A 22150-nucleotide genomic window follows, 5' to 3' on the forward strand; every position below is an offset into this window, starting at 1 on the left:
GCTCGAGATGCAGAAGCACCAAAATGAAGGAGAGTTGTACAGGCCTTAATGACAAATGCAAAACCACCCTTGGCAGGAAAAGAAAAGGAACCATCTACCCAACACTCGATAGGCGATGCGGGGACTGGTATTGGTAATCTGACAGGGGGTGTTGCAGAATCATTCCTGCTAATTTGCATCTCTCTTTCTCGGAGGACTCGCCTCTGAAGGGTTATTATAAAACCTCGGGTAAAAGCTAGAGGAGACCCCAAATTTTACCTTCTCTTGTAAGAAATTCAAATAATAAGTAAAAAAAGATTATATGTAATTAAAATATATTGAAGTAATTAATTAAAATCCATTCAGTAAGAACTATCCACTGAGTTTGAACTGCTAAAGACACTGTCAAGACAAGCACACGATATTAGAAAAAACTAGACAATTTAAAGATACTATCAACCACTACATTTTCTCTTGTTGAATAACTAACAATTTCTCTTAGAAAGTAAAAATAGCCAGCCTATATCCTCAATCTTTGTTCCCATTTAGCAGAACCACTATCCTACTTTCCAGTGACACATCAAATGTAACCAAACAAAACCGAATCAGGGTCATCCTAGCTTTATTGAAAGCCGGCAAAACTCGCCAGATCATCAGGTGTTGGAATGACATCAGAACTATTTAAACCATGCAGAGGAATATCATTTCCACCATTGACAGGAGCACCGTATGTTAGGAAAGGCTGAATTGGAATAGAGCTCAAAGCACCTGGTCCATACACCCATTGATCTGATCCATAAACCGAGAGCTCATTTTGATAACTCCAGAGACCAGGAAAAGTACACCAAGGAAAAAGTTGTGCTTGTGCTGCCATAGACATTGATAGGCCAGGTCCATAAACAAACGGAACCAAATGTGATGCCGTGGATCCTGATGGACACCCTGGCCCATTGACCAATGAACCTGGCTTATTGGCCAAATGGTTCCCTGGTGCATCAGCTATTCTAACAGCTATCACCTTTCCTTCAACCAGAGATCCGTTCATGACCTTGATGGCCTCAACTGCGTGACCTGCATCAGAAAATCTGACAAAACCAGAGCATTTGCTGATTCCAGTAATCTTATCGTTAATCACCTTCGCTTGCACAACTGGCCCAAACTGTTCAAACAATTTTACAAGACCAGATGTCTCCAAACTAGCCGGTATGTTTGAAATATACAGGTTAGCCTCATCTCTCTGTTTCAACCCCTCTGTGGTTATTTGTGCGGTCGTGTTTAGGGCATGTTCTGGCACAACACCAGCTACTCTGACACAGATTGTCTTCTCCTCTATGGTGAGCCCATTCATACGTGCCACAGCCTTGGCCGCATGGGCAGGGTCCGCAAATCTAACAAAGCCATAGCCTTTGCTTACACCAGTGGCCTCATCCATAACCACCTTTGCTTCAACAATTGGTCCAAACCGTTCAAAGAGATTGCAAAGACTTTTTTTGTTTATATAAAGCGGGAGGTATCCAACATAGAGATTAGCCTCGTCAATCTGTTTCCCAAACCTAGCTATGCTAACACACAACTCTTTTCCCTCAAGTACATATCCATTCATGTTTTTCATCGCATCGGCTGCATGAGCCACATTACCAAACTTGACAAGACCATAACCTCTACTCAATCCAGTGGTTTTATCCATGACCACCGTAGCCTTTTCAATTGACCCAAAACGTATAAAGAGCTGAATCAACCCATCTGTCTTCAAATTTTGCGGAAGGTTACCAACATAGAGGTTAGCCATGTCGACCCCTTTTGATGCCTCTGTAGTGCATTGTGGGCCAGGTCTTGGATCAGGGGAAGTGCCAAACACTCTGACATGTATAATATGTCCATCAACCATGCATCCATTCATGTTTGCTACAGCTTGTGCTGCATCATTTCCATTTGAGAATTTCACAAATCCAAAACCCTTTTTTACCACAGCATCAGTTACATGGCCGAAGGGTGAAAACATCTTAGCCAGTCTACAAGCATCCACTCCAAGGGGGAGATCTTCCACAACTAGGTTAGCCTCATCTAACTCTTTCATTTTGACAGATATGATGTGGCTTCCAATTTTGTAGCCATTCATGCATGCCACAGCCTTGGCTGCATGAGCAGGGTCCGCAAAGCTGACAAACCCATACCCTTTGCTGAGACTCGTTTCTTTATCAATTATCACCTTGGCATTACTGATGCGCCCAAATGGCTGAAACAGCTGTACGAGGCTTGAGGTATCCATGGAAAGTGGAAGGTACCTGACAAATAGAGTAGTCTCATCCACCGCTTTCGGCACCAAAATGCCGGGTTCCGTAATAGATGATCCAGCCGAAGAGTCAGCGGCACTGCCAACCAGGTCCATGCTCCATCTAACACGTTTTCGTTTTTTACTGTTCACTGGTGTGGAATCCACCTGCTTTGGCTCGGTATTGCCTTGTACAATCTCTTCGAGGGGCTCTTCCTCTATTGGTTCTTCTTCAAGGGACTCTTCTTTTATGGGATTCTCTTCAAAGAGCTCTTGATTTATGGGTTCTTCTTCGAGAAGAGGCTCTTCTTCTATGGGTTCTTCTTCAAGAGGCTCTTCTTCTATTGGTTCTTCTTCAAGAAGCTCTTCTTCTATTGGTTCTTCTTCAAAAGGCTCTTCCTCTGTTGGTTCTTCTTCTTCTTTTTCTTCTTCTATTGGTTCTTCTTCTTCTTCTTCTTCTTCTTCTTCTTCTTCTTCAAAAGGCTCCTCTTCCTCTATTGGTTCTTCTTCTTCTTCTTCAAAAGGCTCCTCTTCCTCTATTGGTTCTTCTTCTTCTATTGGTTCTTCCTCGAAGGGTTCTTCTTCGTATGTTTCTTCTTCTCTTTGTTCTTCCTTGGAAGGTTTTGATCGATTTTGCTCCATTGCTGAGCTTTGGTAGACTAGCTTGAGTGCACTGAAACAATGATTTCACACCATACATTAAAAGTTAATTTAATAGTAACTGAATTTATGAAACATGAGAATAAGTAACACACAGGATGATCACCCAGCTTATAAGGTCGGCACATATTTTTTTGACAGTGTACCAATTCAATAATGGGCTTACACAACTGCAATTATTGGATTGACAAGCCTTGGGTAAAAATAGAAGAAAAATGAACCCAAAATAATCCAAGCAACTAGCACTCATCAAGTACACTAAAACGGCAATTGGCAGGGAAATGAGTAGCAGCATGACCAGCACAGCAATGGTATAACAAATAGCATTCTCAAACAGAGTGGTAAAGTAGAGAGCATATTATGCAAGAATGGGCTTATACAACTGCAATTGCTTGATTGACAGGCCTAGAGTAAAAATAGAAGAAAAATGAACCCAAAATAATCCAAGCACATAGCACTCACCAAGTACACTAAAAACGCACAGTTGAGTCACAGGGAAAGGAGTAGCATAACCAGCACAGTAATGGTATAAGAAATAGCATTCTCAAACAGAGTGGTAACATAGAGAGCATATTATGGCTGGTAGAGTACTCGTATATTATTCCCAATCCTTGATGCATACAACTTCAGCAAATAAGAAAATTGAAAGAACTCGAACTCTCTTTGTTCCAAAATTCCCACTGCTTATGCAAGAGTACAAGTTTATAAATCAAAGTGCACTGTTCCACATGGAACCAGTGCTCCAATAAAATCGAAATCGAACAAAAGAATACCAAGATCCAACACTAAAACTGAGATGCACAGATCTCTACTTCTCTACTGATAATACAAAGTTTTTTTTCCCCAAAATTGCATAAATACAAGAATGCACTCACTAATAAGCGATCAGAAGATGTTAGATCAATGCATAGGAGAAAGGAAGCACGACGAGAAAAGAGGAGCAGCTATTGAGATGTTTTACCTCTTTCGATTTTAGGAGAAGGAGAGCGGAGCAGTAGTACGATTTTTGACGTGAGAAAGACTGGAGCTCGGGAAGAGGAGAGCAATAGACGGGGGCACTATAAAGAGTGCGCCAAATCACGGATTCACATTCCCTAAATTAACTCAAATTTTGAGTTTAGATCTGGACCGTCCGATCAGCTTTGGTCCCATTCATTCCTGGGTATAATTGGTCGGATTCTGATCGGACGATCAAAATTATAAACTCAAATTTTAAGTTACTTTAGGAGAATGGACCCCCAAATCACATAGTACTCTCGTGTTGTCTTTCGTGGATCATGATTTTCTATGACGCTGTCTGTGTAACAAAGATGTTTCAAAAATATCAGCATAAACAAGCTGCTGGGGAATGGGGATGGAATCAACTCTGCTGCTTTTCTATAAGAAAAGCAGCAGGTTGCTTTTCCGAATCTAACCGTTCAAATTTGTTGAGATTTGTGTATAAAAAAATTTCTTTATAGAGATACGTGAATATAAAACTTTGAACAGTTAGATTCGGAAAAGCAGCAGATTCATATCCGGGATGGGGATGCGGTTGGGCAGAAAGCAACTTGTTTATGCTGATATTTTATGTTCATTTAAACATTCAAATTACAAATAAGTTATTAGTAACATATACATCCAAAAAGGGAAAAATTATAAAAAAATGCAATGATTTCGATTATTTAACTTATTTTTGCACATAAAATTGGATAAATTTCTAATGTTAAAGTCACAATATTATGCGTGGATTATAGATTTCAAGTTCACTAATCCATGATTATATAACATATAATAATCCATTTATTAAAATTAATTGATCGAATACTTTGAAAAAATATTATGGTACAAAAATATTTTCAAACTATTTTATTACAATATTTATTTTTATACATTCTTTACTATTAGACGTGCATTAATAACGTCAAAATAAGAAAGAAAAAATAATCCAATTAAAAAATAAATTAGATATTCAAAGGAAAAAAAAGGGAAAATTAGTTTTATGCCACTCCAAAACATTGAAATTATGAATTTGCCACCTCAAAACTTGAAATTAGTTTTTTGCCACCCCAAAACTTAGAAATTTATGAAATTGCCACATCTATACAACTAATATACATATTGGATTAAAAATATTCTGAAAAATATTGTATAAAAAACGTATTTTCATATTTCCAAAATTACCCTTCAACAGATAAAATGAAATTGATCTCTCCAGTCCCCTTCCCTTCATCCCCTTCACCTCTCTTTCACCCTTCCCTTCCAGTCCTCTTCCTCCGCCAGGGGAGCAGCTTGGTTCTGATGCCTAACGAAGCTGATTTCATCAAAATTGATTAAATGAATCTCGCTGTCTAACGAAGCTGAAGAAAACGAATTTGATTTATTCAGAATTTTTGAACCCAGTAACCAATTAAACCCACCCTGATCTCCCATTCCGACTTCTCATCATTTCTTGATCTCACGCAGTGTCGTCTGTTGCTCTCGCGCGCGCAACTCTGTCGGCTCTCTCTCTCTTGCGTGCGAGCAACTCCGCGTCGCCTCTCTCTATCGCACCGTCCCTCTCGCGCGTGATTTTTATCCATGTCAGGACTCTCTCCCTTTATTTATATCTTCATATGAGTACGCACAAGCTCAATCTTCAGAAAGGCACAGAATTGAATGATGCTTGTTTACTTAGTAAAACCAAGAAATTAAATGAAGTAAGTTTATTTTTTTTGCGTTGTTTGTTCTTGGATTTATTCTGAATTTTAGCACGATGCTTTGTAGCTGAATTTTTTTTTTCTTTACCAGTATTTATTTGTTTGAAAAGGCCCAACCTCTCTTGATTAGGTAACATAAGAAAAAAATTATTTGTATAATAAATATCAATTGGGTTATTAATATTCCTTTTTTTTAATTTATGATTTTAGAAATAAGCACCTGTGAATGGACTATGCCTTGGTGTTATCGGGCAAAAATTCAACAAGCTATAGTTGGCTGTGCAAGGTACAACCACAAAGGATTTGAGGTGGCACATATCAGTGACTGCACTGGATGCTGGAGAAAATTAATTCGAGGTGGTACAAGTGGTACCAGTGGTACTAGAGCTGGAGGCAGGCTTCAACATGGAGCCGAAGTTGGAAGTTTTTAAATATAGTATGGTCTATAATAAACATAAAATGCTGTGCATAATTTTGTTTGGTATGATGGTCTGAACCAATTATCATACTTGTGGGATTACTTTTAAAAAGATGGAAGGATTTTGTGTTTGAAAATGCTGCCAACTATACAAGCTTTCAAATAGGAATACAGAAGTGGTTGCTTTATGTACAACTTGTTGATGGTTAAAATGTATGAACTTATTGATAGTTTATATGTACGCTTTTGTTTATAATGTTTGGTTTAATTCTAGTGAGTTTAAATTTTGTTGCCTTCTGAAATATAGCAACAAATGAATGTATATTGCAGACGAGACCCACTAACTACATCACTTATCAAGTTTTAGGAGCTATCAAACCTTTCATAAATTCAAAAAATAAAATTTATCTAAATTAACGATGCAATTACCATCCTGAGCTATCATTCAACATCTTTTTATCAGTCTAATTACAATCTCCATAAAAAAAATACTGATTTTCTAAATTACGCTCCATAGCCTTTTATATTGTTTCTTTCACTAATACTAAAACAACATTTGTACATAAAGCATTATCTGATGCTGAAATTTAATCTTATCTTGACAAAAACCATAAGCTTTCAGAACAAATTCTGATATTGATTCTTTTACTCAAAAAACCTTCAACGATGACATCTTACATCAAAAAGGAAGACAAATAATCACCATATTGCCTACTACACTAAAATAAAAATCTACAATAAGTTAACCATAGATAAGTAAGTTTCCTTGCACAATTGTTGACACTACAACAAAACATCACCAAAACAATAACATTTATAGTTTGGATCCTAAATTTTGTCTATATGAAGCTACATTCAAAGAGCCGAATTAAAAAATGCATCCACAGTTTAGCCATTCTATTTCTCTAAACCTGCAAAGAACAGAAAAATCTACAGAGGGTGAAGAAATTACAGAAAAGAAAAAGTCAATTGAGAATATACACATCCTTATTTGTTATTCTATTGGTCAGTTGTAGGTACTATTAATTGATTCAAGACATAGTCAGACTTGATACTTTTGTAATTCCAGGTATAAAATTATTGGGTTTTTTTTAACATTAATAAAAATAACCACATAATTTAAAAGATAAAAGAACATACGACTCAGGGGAGATGTACTCAATTCTCTTGTTAACATTTACTCTCGCCTCTGCCAAATCATACTTGACAAGAACTGACTCAATTAACTTGACAAGAACCGGCAATGGGGGCCAAGAACAGTAAATAGTTATCTGTGAGTTAAATCATCAATTTAAGTGGAAAGACCTTCAACCTCGGCAAATTGCAATATTCATGTCCCTAGCATGGCAAATTTGGAAATCGTGATGTTCACACATATTCAATGGTTGCAATCCAGAGTTCACTTTGAGGCAATTGTCCTTAAACCAGATGTTGGTACCCAAAACTATACCTGGCCATAACAGTGCAATGGCTATTGGGGATTCCAAATTGTTGCAGAATAGAGCAAATTCTGCTTGATATGCCTGCTGGTCTGATGGCTCCATGGATCAATGGGGTAAAGGTGGTGCAGCATACATCTTGGAGAATCATCAACAATTGGTCAAGTATGAAATAAAATATTTTAAATGGGGAATATCACCTTTTCATATCGGGAGAAAACATGGTTTGAAGGAGTTATTCTTTGAGAAGCTTGGTTGGAGCGAGCCTTATTGGTTGAAGGGAACCATGAGTTAATGAGAGGAGAAGGGAAGAGAAGGGTGAAAGAGAGGCTTTACGAGAGGGAAGGGAAGGGTGAAAGAGAGGCTTCTCAGGTTTTCTGACTTGGTTTCTCAGGTGCTCGCGAGTGAGAGAGAGAGATCGCCAGAAATTTTTGGTGCTAGGGATTACGGGAGGGAGAGTGAGAGAGGAACTGGAGCGTCCATTTTAATTTCTCTGTTTAATTGAAGGGAAGGAAGGGTAAAATTGGAAATACAAAAATGCGTTTTTTGTAAAATATTTTTCAGAATATTTTTAATCAAATCTGTATAACAGTTGTATAAAAATGGCAATTTCATAAATTTCAAAGTTTTGGGGTGGCAAAAACCTAATTTCAAGTTTTGAAGTGGCAAAAACCTAATTTCAATGTTTTGGAGTGGCATAAAAAAAATTTTCCCGAAAAAAAATTACTGATCTTAATAATTTATTTATTGCTTTCAAAATAACATCTCAATCTCTTCATTTTAATATGCATAGAAAACATATTTCTATTATTGTTCGTTCCGATTCAAACAGTAAAACAAACTTTTTCCAAAACAGAAAGTGTACAGAAATTGGACTGTAGCCTGTGCAGATGGAATTCGTATCGTCTGAGATATCTCAAACTTTGCGTGACTTTATGGAAAATCCCAACCGTTTAAATACGTTCTGCACGAATCTCAAAGCACACATAATACTTGACCCCGTACATCACCCCGAATAGGCACCGGACACGTCGGTCACGCAAAAATTGAGAAATCTCAGAGGATTCGCACTCGTGCAGATGAAGACAAATAAATCCGGGAGATTTGGAAGAGCAAAAATAGAGAGAAGGTGGTTTCTTACTTTCTGCCTTTTTATTACTGTACAAATACAATACAACTTTCCACCAAAAAAAAAAAACTTTAACCGTGTAAACACATATCGAAATTTTTATTTCTATTTTCAGAAAATTGAATAGAGAGAAAGTGGCTTTTTAGTCTTAACTTTAGTTATTTTTGCCATTTTATTAAGAATAATTATATGAATCTCTCACTCCCATCCCCCCCCCCCCATTATCCCCCCATCTTTTAAACCTCCATTTATGTGGAATTTTGCTAATGTCGTCCACATTTCTCACAATCTATGTGAAATTTTGCGAATCTAAAACCACGAACGTATTCTACGCAATTTTATCTTTCAAATGAGATCCATGATCATATTTTCGGACTCATCGTCACATAAGTATTTATACCGCATCGTGCAAGTATTTATACTTATACTTGTAAGTATTTATCCCCAATCGTGTTTAACTTCCATAAACTAACTTAATTAACTAATTTAATTAAATTTATTCAAAACACTGTGGTCTTCCAAGTTTAATTAAATTCATAGATTTAATTAAATTCATAGGTATAAATACTTGGAAGATAATAAATTAATACTTGCAAACTAAGATATTAATACTTGCATGTCTAACTTGATATGACTATATGGGAGGACCACTCAAACTACATGGGAAGAATAATCATACACGTTTTTAGTTTTTTTTTTTCTTTTTTTCAATGTCGTCCACATTTCTCACTATCTATGAGGAATTTTGCGAATTTAAAACCACGAACGTATTCTACCCAAGTTTATCTTTCAAATGAGATCCATGATGATATACTTTCGGGCCCATCGTCACACAAGCATTTATACCTCATCGTGCAAGTATTTATACCTATACTCGTAAGTATTTATCTCCAATCGTGGACCTCGCATCTCCGCATCAACCTTTCCCAATCGTCCCTGCGTCGACCTTTCTCTAACAAAAATAATTGATCACATAGGTATAAATACTTGTAATACTTGATATTAATACTTTTAAATGTCAGTAGTGTCATATGTGTAAAATACTAGGTATAAATACTTAAATGATGAGGTATAAATACTTGCACGATGACGAGCTCGAAAGTATATCATCATGGATCTCATTTGAAAGATAAAATTGCATAGAAGACATTCGTGGTTTTAGATTCGCAAAATTTCTTATAGATCATGAGAAATGTGGACGAGATTGAACAAATAAAATTGGGGGATAATGGGAAGATGAGAGTGGGGGGACAATTATCATACCCCTTTTATTAATGTACAATACAATTTTAGACGTGTAAACTGTAAACACACATCGTTTTTATTTCTATTTTCAGAAAATTGTATATGTTCCTTTGCGTTTTTAATTTGTTTACGGCTGTATATATTCAAAGACACATAATATTCAATATTATGTAACATCAATCAATATAATTGTCTACAGACTTTCAGCAAAAAAAAAAAAAAATGCATATATGAAACAGAAAAATTTAATTTAATTTGATCATTAATTGTGTGTTTAAATCAATGAAGTTATAGAATTCTTTAATTCAATGACGTCCCTCCACTAATGTAATCTTGATATATATAACCCACACAAACTTTCAAATTAGTTCAGTTCGATCCTCTGATTAGTTACTTGATAGTTTCAATATTATTTGTAGTTGATGTATTTTCTTGCAAGTAATCTAAGGTTTATACAGTAATTAAAGTCTTAGCTGATGATCTTGTAACTATTCATTGGGGTAAAATGGAAGAATGTATAATGGAGTCGATACATTTTTTTTTTGTGAGTTAATTAAACCAAGTAAAATTAGGGTGTTTTTAAGCTCATCAATTTTTTTGTGAGCTTAATTTTAAAATTTATCGGATTAATTTTAAATGACAAATTCAAACTATTGAAATCGATCTATTTCATAAGAGATGCTTTCACATGTCAAATTTATAAAATTTTGAATAAATTTAGTATAAAGTCAAGCTATATAAATTGAATGAAAAATAAATCCATTAAAATTATCTTGTTAATCTTTATTTTTACCGCTTGACTTTATAAGTCAAAAATTGATATATTTAACATGTAAACGTATCACTAGTGAAATAGATCAATTTCAATAATATGATATCATTGTTTGGAGTCCTTCTAATAGATTTTGCAGTTAAGCTCGTCAAAAAGCTTAATGAGCTTATTGCAAGAGATGATCTTATTATATATATGAATAACATGTTAAAGGTATTGATGAAGAAAGATGAAGGCAGATGCTAAGAGAAGAAGAATTTACCTTTTAGATAAAAAAAATGGGATTTTAACTTTGTTAGGGTACTTTGTGCTTTAAAACTGATTGCAGTGGTAGGCTTGTATATATGTTAGATTTTTCTCTTGATGTTATGTTGCTTTACGTGTTTTGTTTCCCCACTTCTTTCATGAAAAAAAGAACTTGGTGAGTTTAAGAATACTCTAGTTCCAATCTAATTAAACTAAAAGGGACTTCAAAAGATAAACAAAACAAAAAAAGTTACACATATATTTTTGTTTGAAGGAAAGTTGGAAGTGGAGCTTTCATATATGAGATAGAGACTGTTTATTGACATTCAACTAATTTTTAAAATAAAGATAAAAAAAAAAACTTTTTACTTTTAAAAATTCATATAGAACTCTATCAGAATTAATTTTGAACATGCGTCTTTCTACATAGACTTTTAACAACTGGATCAAGGACCAGTTATTAAAAGGTTGACATATTTGATTTAATCAAGTGCATTTATATTAAGGTCAAATTAGATTTTGCATTATGACGTTTTAAAAGTTTCAACATTTGTAAAACATTAGCCATGCAAAATAAAAGAGCACAAGTTAAAAGAAACAATTCAAAATCATTAATGTGTGAATATACGTACGTAGGTGTTTTAATTTAAAACACCTACACTTTTTTTATTTTTCAAAAAGCACCATAGTGCAACTCCACACAAAAAACATATTTAGGACTTGTTCGGATGTTATGGAATTGTACATAATAGAATTGTACAGAATAAGTGAGCTCAAAGTTTAGGTTTTAAAGGCTAGTGTTGAGATGAGAATAAGTGAGCTCAATGTTTCTCCGGATGTTATAGCTCCTATGTTTAGGTTTGAGATGAATTTCCAGTGTTGCATTGCAATGTTTATGATCTTAAAACTGTTCTCACTTTGTATTCAATCGTGTGAAGAATATTAGTTTTAGCTACCTAAGTTCCCAACAAAAAACTTACTCGTATTTCTATTGGTACATGAAACCAACGGTATCATTCACCCCAAGTTTACTACTTGATTGGATTAAATTTCACTGCAATTATGGTAGACATGAAAACATAATCTTCTATAGTTTTTGGATAACACTAGTACAAAAAACCCCTTCACCGACCCTTAATCACTGACTGTTTTAAGCAAAGCATCAGTGTTGCTCATACTACACTGACTCTTTTATTAAATAACAGTCAGCGTTGCAGTTCAACACTGACGCTTTAAAAACAGTCAGTGTTTGTTATCAACACTGACGCTTTAAAAACAGTCAGTGTTTGTTATCAACACTGACGGTTTTTCAAAAAACAGTCAGTGTTGAACACCAATACTGACGCTTGAAAAACAGTCAGTGTTGAGCACCAACACTGACGCTTGAAAAACAGTCAGTGTTGGTATTCAACACTGACGGTTTATAAAAACAGTCAATGTTGGTGTTCAACATTGACTGTTTTCTAAAAAACCGTCAGTGTTGATAATTCAGTGTAAGAATTCAGTTTAAAGTATGAGATTCATCGTTTATTTATCTAAATAGAAATACTGTAAGAATCAAATTTTGAGTTAGTGTAAAATACAACATCTTTTTGTGTGAAAGGTTATCAATTTAAATATTGGATGTGAAATCTTAATAAATAATGGAGTTTTGAAGACCAAACTCTATTTTTTTCTAAAAATAAAATTCTAGCTAGCAATTAGATATAACCATTCTTTAGCTTGTGATAATTTTGGTGAGTCAATAAAAAAATGTTTGTGGAGAATGAAAATTCATTGGTATCTTAAAAATTATTGCTCCAATTAAAAAGTTCAATTTGTCCATTTTTATTGAATAAATATGACACGTACCAAATTTAGCTCAATTAATAACAGTCGGTGTTGGCAACTAAATATTTTTTAATGAAAATTATATTATTAATATTTATACAATAATTAATGTTATAACATATTTATTGCTTAATTAAATGATTTTAACACATTATATTATATATTATATAGCATTAGAAAATTTGATCGATTGTGCAAGAAAAAGAGGAAAGAGATGTGGTCGTATTTGGATTTCACATGAATTTGATACAGTGAAGAAAATTGAAATGGGGGCAGTACTCGAGACAAAACAAGAATGGATGGAAATACAAATTAAAGGGGTGCGGTTTCAATAGGAATTTATTTATAAGAAGTTTAATCAAAGGGTGCGTCTGTGCGGGGCATTAATTTTATTAATTTTGTTCTCCATAATCGAATTAAATCAACCAGAAAACAAGCCATTAAAAATGAGACGGTTTTCACAATTGTCACAAATAGCCGCTTGGAAGGAAATACCATTAGTTTATGAATAAAAATAGAAATAAATTTGATTATATAAATTTAGCTAGGTTATCATTATTTTATTAATTTCATTTAAAAGAAACCTTATTTTTTTTTAACAGAGATGTATATATAGTATATGTAATATTATAAAAATAATGTTTAAGCATAAATAGTAAAAATTCAAAATTTTCGGAATGTTACAAACACATTGTGTAACACATGCTCATGCAAACTTGGATCCGTTAATTAAGGGCTTAATACCCAACAACAAATATTCATGCATAAAAAATAATGCAAACTAAGATCAAGAATTTCTTGCATAGAAAATAAAGATTAACTATTTAAATTATAAAATTAATATAGAAAAGATGCTGCAAAAATTCAACATAAATAAGTTAATATTGAATGTCCAAACTAATTTGTCAAAATTTTCCCTTATCCCATAAACTTTTGCAAAAAATATATCTCTTAAATAAAATTCAATCTATATAATATAATTCTATATATACAAATTATTTTGCAAAATTTTTTATTTTTCTTTCTTGCAAAATTTTTAACCTTCTGCCAAAAATAATAACCGACTGTTTTTAAAAACAGTCAGTGTTGTGTTGACTGTTTTTTTTAAAACAGTGATTTTTTTTTCTCCCCTTTCGCTGAAATTTAAAAAAAAACGCGCAGCTACAAAAAATGAAACGCGCCATGCCCCCCTCTCCGCCAAAAATCGAAACCCTCTCCGCCAAAATGCGCCCAAACCCCAGACAGCACTTCCCCCCCTCTTCCCAAGTCCCCGCGCGCCTCTCAATTTCTCAAAATCCCAAGTTTAGGGTTCACGGCCGCTCCATCTCCGCACACCTCTCCATTTCATTTTAAAAATTTCATTTCCCCGTCTCTCCCAAGCGCTCTCTCTGCCTAGTTAAAACACAGAGATCGGCAAGTTAAAACAAAGCCTCCTTTCTCCCTCCGCACATCTCTTCCGCTCGGAAAAACCTAGCCGCCCCTCTCTCTTGAGCGTTCACTTCGCTTCTTGCTTCTCTAAGATCCGATCTTCTCAAACCTAGCCACTTTTTCTAGGCGAAACCTAGTCTCGGTTACGCGTCATCTCCAGTGGTGTAGGATCACCAAACTCGGGTAATTAATAAGCACACCTCTTTTTAATTGTTGCTTGTCAAATTTGCTTTTTTCGATGAAGTCTTGTGCGAGTTGTTGATTTTCTCGGCTTGACTGGTTGGGCCGGTTGTGCTGGCTGTGCTACCCTTATTCTTTGCTTTCTTGTGCCTTGTGCTGGCCCAGTATGTGTTCTTTTCGATTGACCCTGCACTGGTACTGGTACTGGCCTGGTATGGGTTCTTTTCTTTGCTTGGCTGCTGCTTTGACTCTGTCGTTTTGGCTGATTTGGCTGTACTGGTACGGTGGTACCTGTACCTGTGCTGGTACCTGTACCGGTGCATTTTACGAGTTGACATAATCCCTCCAGAAGACCTAAATGGGGAAGCACTGGACACGTCGAATGGTTATGTGAATAATGATGACAGGGCTCTTCTAAAGGTAAAGTTTATCTTAACCCATTATTTTTGTAATATGCATAATGATAGGCATACAATCTATCGAGAGACCATAAGCCAGAGCGGGAGGCAGAGAGAGAGAGGAAGAATACGAAAAGCTGGCAGGGTTAATGGAAGTCTCAACCTGCTATAGGTTTTATACTTTTATATTTATATATTTTTAAATGATTCTTTTTTTTTTTTTGGCGGTACTGATTTGCTAGAGCATTTTTGCTATTTATGTTAGTTATTAGTAGAGTATATTTTCCGTGATTAGTGAAGCAAAGAGTTTATGCATACTTGAATAGTACTTGGGTAAATGATAAATCAGTGGCATTTTTTGGGTAAATGATAAATCAGCGGCATTTTTTGGGTAAATGATAAATCAGCAGCTTAATAAGTGAAATGGCAATGAAGTCCTAATTGGAGCATAATCTTAATTCTAGCCTCATTTGCATAATGGAAACCAGAGCCTAACTGCATTCATAACATTGAAGTTTAATTAGGCCAGTGTGGGTTTAAATGCAAAACTGTCATGATTGTTATTGCTCCTCTATATAAATAATTGAAACTTTTAGTTAAAGCTAACCAGTATAAATGGCATGCATGTCAGGTGCGCTGACCTTGGCTAGTGTACTGCTCTATCCTGAGACCTTAGGTGGTGGTGCTGTTTTTAGTGGCTGGGTACCTTTTAATTCAACAATTATTGAGAAAATCTCTCGAAAGGCAAAAAAGGTTTTGTAGCTTTCCACTACTATTATTATTTTTAAGTAATATTGGGATCTGTTGAATGCTTAGTTCATCCTATTTCTTTTTTTCTCTACTTTTCTGATTACTTGGAGGTTCTTTTAATTAGTGATTATCAAATACCTGAATTTTCTAATAAAAAAAATGACATTTCACATAGCTGTCAATGCTAGTGTTAAATTGATCTAAAAAAATGTGATAAGGAGATGAGACAGACAACACCTCTATGCAAAGAATATCATGCCTTCTTATTTTTCATGCTCATTGCATTTTACTTCTGAATTGTGTGAGCATATTTCTGAATTCTGTATTGGGATGCAACAATGAAAAGATGCTTCAATTTTTTGTAGAAAATATATTGGTTAAGGATGGAATAGTTAAAATTGCAGATTTGGGGCTAGCAAGAGAACTTTACTCGGAGCCTCCTTATACTGAATATGTCTCTACAAGATGGTAAGTTCATTATTTTTGTTCACTAAATGCTTTAAAGTTTGACCCTTGAAATTCTACTGGTACCGCAAAAACCCCAAATGGCCTTCTGTGACAGATCAGCCAGTGCAGGCTGATCAGAAGTCCAAACCAAAAATCCACATGAACAGTCAGATAGAGGACTCAAAAACACACACTTTAGACCCGAATTTTACATTCATAGCATTTTTCTATGATTTACTAGCTATTTTTAAAGTTTGCTTTCTGAATCTCCAAAAAAAAGCTGTTTTCTGCATCTTTTACCAATCTGCCCCTGCATTCAAGCATCTGTTAAAAATAGTTAGAAAATTACAAAAATCTTGAAACTTGGCAAGCATGTAGTTTAGACTTCCCTTTACATTTCTATAAAAAGAACAAAAAATTTGGCTTTGTAGATTGTCTAGAATGAATTTTAAAGATTGGCTGACAGCGCACAGCTAAACTCAGATCTGGGTCAGTTTTCTTTCCATTGACCTATCTCGATCTTCTCTTCCTACTTTAGATCTGTTTCTTTTCAATTGATAAAACAACATTGCTTATGTTCTTAATTTTGCTTAATGGGTGAGCTTGCATTAATTTGAGAATAATTTGCAGAGTGAGTTTGCATGAAGTGAATACACTTCTACGGTATATTGTCATACTACCCTCTTGTCATACACTTTATCATTGTGATATTAAATTTAATGACACAGATTCTAATTTTCACTAATTGCTATCCGTAGGTTGTACTAGGTGAAGTGGCAATGTGAGGTTGATTACGTTGAATAGGCCTCGTCAATTGAATGTCATCTCTTCTCAAGTGGTACTATCCTTTATATTAGTTATAGGTTGCAAGAAAGAGAAGAATTTTTTATTTAAGTCAAGTAAATAGATTTTTGATGGTAATTAACTTGGATAATTTGATGTCTTTTGTGTGTTTTGTGGATATATGGCATGTAATTTGGATAATTTTTAATGGCAATTAACTTGTTTGGTGTCTTTTGTTTGTGATTGTGGCATATTAATTTTTTAATGTCAATAAATGTTGAATGGTAATATATGGCTAACAAAAATATGGAGGCTAGCCCAAAATCAAACAGAACCATGCCAGTCGATGTTGGTGCTCAATACTGACTCTTTTGAAAAACAGTCGATCTTGGTGTTCAACACTGACTCTTTTGAAAAATAGTCGGTGTTGGTGTTCAACACTGACTCTTTTGCAAAATAGTCGGTGTTGGTGCTCAACACTGACTCTTTTGAAAAACAATCGGTGTTGGTGCTCAACACTGACGCTTTAAAAACAGTCAGTGTTGAACTCAACACTGACTGTTTTTAGAGAGTCAGTAAAAGGTAACCTTCATTGGCGCTGGCTTTATTGACGCTGCTATAACAGTAGGTGTAGGGGTATTTGAACAGTGAGTAAATGGGTTTTTTGTACTAGTGTAACAAGATTTTCTTTTGACATGCAGGCAATGAAAATGAGACCAACAGTAGGGCAGTTTGAAATGAGTTGCTAAAGGCATTTCTAGTGGAACTGTTTGTTGAATTTAAGGTTGCATAATGCATGGAGTAAGGTTGCATGGAATGAAATGACGCGAATATTCAAGGCAAAGCTTATAAATTCAAGTTTCTCAGTGAAGTAGCTTAAAGACTAGGAACACACTCTTAAAAAACAATATGAAACTATACAACGATTCAGAGATTAAAGTGGATTCAGATGGAACCCTAGAAGGAAAATGCCCATGCTAACATGCTAACATGCTGATTTGTTTTTTTTTTCATGATTAATTGGCTAAACTAAAATGGATGTTCTTTACATGGATCTGACCAGATTGCCCCTGCTGACAAGATTTTGAATTTTTTTTTTGTGCCAGTAAATGACGGAACGAGATCCGCTGCTATTCTTTCCATACTCTTCTCTCTATCTCTCTCCTCTTTATCTCTATCTTTTCTCTACACTTTCTCTCTCCTCCTCTTTTGAAGAGAGATAGACACATAAAGGAAAAACACAAGATGCTATTCTTAGAAGAATAGCAGCAGATTTGTATCCGTAAATGACAATTCTACGAAACAATATGATCACCGTCAACTTTTCAAAAAGGCTACACTCACAGACTTTGTAATTCATCGATTTTTGAGTTCATAGTATAACAAGAAGAAAGGAAATTCTTTATCAAGGCATGATTTGAGTCAGTTAATTTTTTTTTTTGTTATTTGAGCTCAGAATCCTGTACAATTTCATAACATTCTTAAATATGTTTTTGTGTGGAGTTGTACTATGGTGCTTTTTGAAAAACAAAAAAAGTGTAGGTGTTTTAAATTAAAACACCTACGTATATTCACACATTAATGATTTTGAATTGTTTCTTTTAACTTGCGCTCTTTTATTTTGCATGGCTAATGTTTTACAAATGTTGAAACTTTTAAAACGTCATAATGCAAAATCTAATTTGACCTTAATATAAATGCACTTGATTAAATCAAATATGTCAACCTTTTAATAACTAGTCCTTGATCCAGTTGTTAAAAGTCAATGCAGAAAGACGCATGTTCAAAATTAATTCTGATAGAGTTCTATATGAATTTAAAAAAATGAAAAGTTGTTTTCTTTTATCTTTATTTTAAAAATTAGTTGAATGTCAATAAATTAGTTGAATGGTTTAAGAGCAAAATTAAGCTTTACTGGTACTACACAGATTTATGCACATTGGTACCTAAAAGTTACAGAAGAGACCGACTCAACATTACATAACTAAATATGAAACCTAGTAAGATCAATCAAAAGAAAGCAGTTTGTCGTTTGTAAGATATATAAAAATAAAAACTTTACTGTGTGCTTCCGGTGATAAAGAAGATATTTTAGCAGACACTTTTGTGCACATTACAGTACAAAACATAATGCACATCTAAATCAGTACTTTATATATTTCATAGATAAGTCAAATGAATTAATTATTACTTTGAACATAGCAGCATCAATTCCTGAAAGAAAACACACCAAATCCATCATCAATCATCACTTATGAATAGTGTTCTAAATAGCGCGTTATAGCGGCACTATAGCATTTTTGGACCCTAAACGCTAAGCTATGACATCAAAACCCGCTAAATATCTAAAAAAATAGTAATTTTTTTTAAAAAAAATATAAAATTTGGTCTCCAAACACATATTAATATGGAGAACAAGATGAACGGTTCGGATCGACCGTTAGGATTTGAAAACTTGAATATAGAGCCGTAGCACAGTGCTAAATCGTAATATGCATAGTACCATAGACTCACTCAATGAAAAATATATACTAAATTTGAAGTTGTATGTTGCTGGACAACAAAAAACAAAAATAAATAACAAAAATAACTTGTATATATGTTGGTAGACAACCTGGATGCAAAATGTACAAAGACAAAGGAATTTAGCTTACAATATATGAAAGAGAATACATTGCAAATCAGTTTGAACTCAGAAATAGAATATATATGTTTTAACTGATTTCTATTATAAAAAAGAGAGTGAAAAAACAAAACAAGAAAAAAGAAATAGAAAGAAGAAAATAAGAAATTGAAAATCAGTTTGAACTCAGATGGAAGGAGGGTGACATTTGCAACAAGAAAATACATTGCAATATCTTCACAATTTCTGCATGAAAATTTAAATAAAAGTAATTTTAAAATATTGCTAAAAACAAAGCATGTTGTCAAAAAAATATTTAGTATTTTTTGTAGAGGGGTAAGTATAATTATGGCAATGATAGGCTCTAGGTTCTCCGTAAAGATGTTTTTGGCAATTGCAATTCCATCATGTGAATAGTAATTTGTATATTTTTTATTTTTAAAACTAAAAGATAATAAAACAAAATTTGGTAACTGGTACCAGGTGGAACTGATATAAATTCTGCTATATTTTTTGAAATATAGAAACCTAATTTTGTATGTTTTTGTCATCTTTATGCTATTCAATGGGTAGATGATTTAAATTTCTATATCATAAATACTTAACTTATTCAACTTGTAGAAGAGCCTAAGATACGAAATGAGGATGAGCACCTTGTAATAGCATAACTTTTACACACTGACTAATTTTTACTATAAAATTATTAAAATTTTAATATATATGTTTTATTAGGGATCTAATGTAGAGAAGACCATAGTTTTAAGCAAAATTTAGATATATGTAATAAATTAAATAGATAACAAAACATAAAAAATATATATATATATATATATGAGTTAGGTTGGGGTGCTATGGATAGCATAGTGGCCTCTATGCTACGGCTCAATATTCGAGTTTTCAAAATCCAAACGGTCGATCCGAACCGTTCATCTTATTCTCCATATTAATATCTGCTTGGAGACCAAATTTTACATTTTTCTGAATTTTTTTACTATTTATTAAGTATTTTACAAAATTGTTGATCCAACGGTGGCTGCACAAAACAGTAAAACCGTTGGATTAGCGATTTTCAAAGTGGCTTAATAAATAGTAAAAAAATTCAGAAAATTATAAAATTTGGTCTCCAAGCAAATATTAATATGGAGAATAAGATAAACGGTTCGGATCGACCGTTTGAATTTTGAAAACTCGAATATTGAGCCGTAGCATAGAGGCCACTATGCTATCCATAGCACCCCAGCCTAACTATATATATATATATATATATATATAGAGGAGGGATCAAGTTACAACACTTGAAAGTTACAACATCGTTTTTTTTCATTTTCAAAGTCCAAATCGTCGATCCAAACCGTTAGATATTCAATCTATATTAAAATGTGCTTGCAGACCAAATTTTACATTTTTTGAAATTTTTTTGCTATTTATTAAGATGGGTACAAAATCGCTGTTTTTAATGGTGCAGAATTTTAATAAAAACAGCGATTTTGTACCCATCTTAATAAATAGCAAAAAAATTTCAAAAAATGTAAAATTTGGTCTGCAAGCACATTTTAATATAGATTGAATATCTAACGGTTTGGATCGACAATTTGGACTTTGAAAATGAAAAAAAATGATGTTGTAACTTTGTTGTAACTTTCAAGTGTTGTAACTTGATCCCTCCTCATATATATATATATATATATATATATATATATATATATATATATATATATTGTGTGATTCTTACTCTTGTGGACATATTGAAAGACTTCCCTACAAAGCTGACAAAACAAACAAGAGGATTCAGCCAAACTCATCTTGAAATAATGTTACTTATGGTATTGGTTCAATTAATTAATAATTTTTTTTGACAAATTAATTGATATTTTACAAATAATGTCGTGTATAGCTTAGTACCTCGAGAGACCAAGCATTATCACAGCCTTGCCTTCTTCTATCGCCTTTGCTACATCGGGCTATAGCTAGACCAAAAAAAAAGTAAAAATCCTCCTAAGTGTATGTTTGTACAAAAAATAAATAAAATAGAAATTAATTAGAAAGATGTAAAATATTGAAATCATAGATTCTCCAAATTGTACAACGGCGGCCACCACCCCTCTTAATAAATCTTTAGGGTTTCTACTTCTACTCACATATTCTAGATTTAATCTCATGGTATTATCTATAGAAACAAAAAAAAAATAGAAATAAGGAAGTGAACAAAATCTTGATTTCCATTGTCATTGGAAGGTGTTTTGATTGGAGAGAGAAATAAGAAAATAAAGAAACATAAATTATACAGATGGAGTTGTAAAATTAGAAAGCGAGAAACAGGGAAATAAATAAATAAGGAAACATAGCATTACAATTACAATTAAATTTGGCAATATAATTTTTTGTGTGGCGGTACGTGTGGCAAGTATGTTTTTAATTAAATCTAAATTTCTACACATTATTCATATGCATTTAATCAAAAGAAGATAGATTATGTGATTAGAGGGCTGATATGAAATTCGAAATTTGAACTTTCAATCATAGCCGTTGGCGAATCGGACACCCAACATGCTTAATAATGGAATGAAGATTTCTTGAAGTAACAAAATGATACTTACTATATGGTAGTTTGAATATTTTGAATATATTAAGATAGTTAATTATGTCATGATGTCTAGGTTATTTTGAAATTTAAATAGAAAAAAAATATATTATGTCATGATGGTGAATGTATTATGAATAGAAAAAAATCAATAGTTTATGATATTAGTATTACTATGGATATTTTGAGTTACAATTTGGACTTTGTATTAGTTCAATATGAATATCATAATTTTTTAATCAATTTGATGTTATTTATTGTCCTATGAGACTTAGATAATGTTGATATATAG

At 33.6% G+C, this 22150-nt stretch overlaps 1 protein-coding gene and 2 long non-coding RNA genes across 3 annotated transcripts; 2 read left to right on the plus strand and 1 right to left on the minus strand.

The window, feature by feature from the left end:
* Window positions 1-320: 320 nt before the first annotated feature.
* On the minus strand, window positions 321-3923 carry LOC144564367 (uncharacterized). The gene is made up of 3 exons (XM_078313973.1): window positions 3873-3923; window positions 2789-2924; window positions 321-2716 (listed from the first exon to the last, which is right to left on the minus strand). Exons 2-3 carry the CDS (start codon window positions 2891-2893, stop codon window positions 602-604), a joined length of 2220 nt encoding a protein of 739 aa, XP_078170099.1. The 5' UTR covers window positions 2894-2924; window positions 3873-3923; the 3' UTR covers window positions 321-601.
* A 1214-nt stretch (window positions 3924-5137) lies between these two features.
* On the plus strand, window positions 5138-6275 carry LOC144564690 (uncharacterized). The gene is made up of 2 exons (XR_013514704.1): window positions 5138-5589; window positions 5800-6275. It is a non-coding gene; the product is annotated as an uncharacterized LOC144564690 (long non-coding RNA).
* Window positions 6276-13898: 7623 nt separating this feature from the next.
* LOC144564624 (uncharacterized) lies at window positions 13899-16877 on the plus strand. The gene is made up of 6 exons (XR_013514675.1): window positions 13899-14279; window positions 14744-14846; window positions 15306-15427; window positions 15790-15892; window positions 16502-16534; window positions 16630-16877. It is a non-coding gene; the product is annotated as an uncharacterized LOC144564624 (long non-coding RNA).
* Window positions 16878-22150: the final 5273 nt, after the last annotated feature.

The sequence above is a fragment of the Carex rostrata genome, chromosome 13 (assembly GCF_964058835.1).
Source record: "Carex rostrata chromosome 13, lpCarRost1.2, whole genome shotgun sequence".
Classification (NCBI taxonomy): Eukaryota; Viridiplantae; Streptophyta; class Magnoliopsida; order Poales; family Cyperaceae; genus Carex; species Carex rostrata.

Coding starts and splice junctions, on each gene's coding strand:
- LOC144564367 (XM_078313973.1), bottom strand. CDS start 2,893: ATGGAGCAAAATCGATCAAAACCTTCCAAGGAAGAACAAAGAGAAGAA. Junction 2,717..2,788: donor TAGAAGAAGAAGAACCAATA/GAGGAAGAGGAG, acceptor GAAGAAGAAGAA/GAAGAAGAAGAAGAAGAAGA.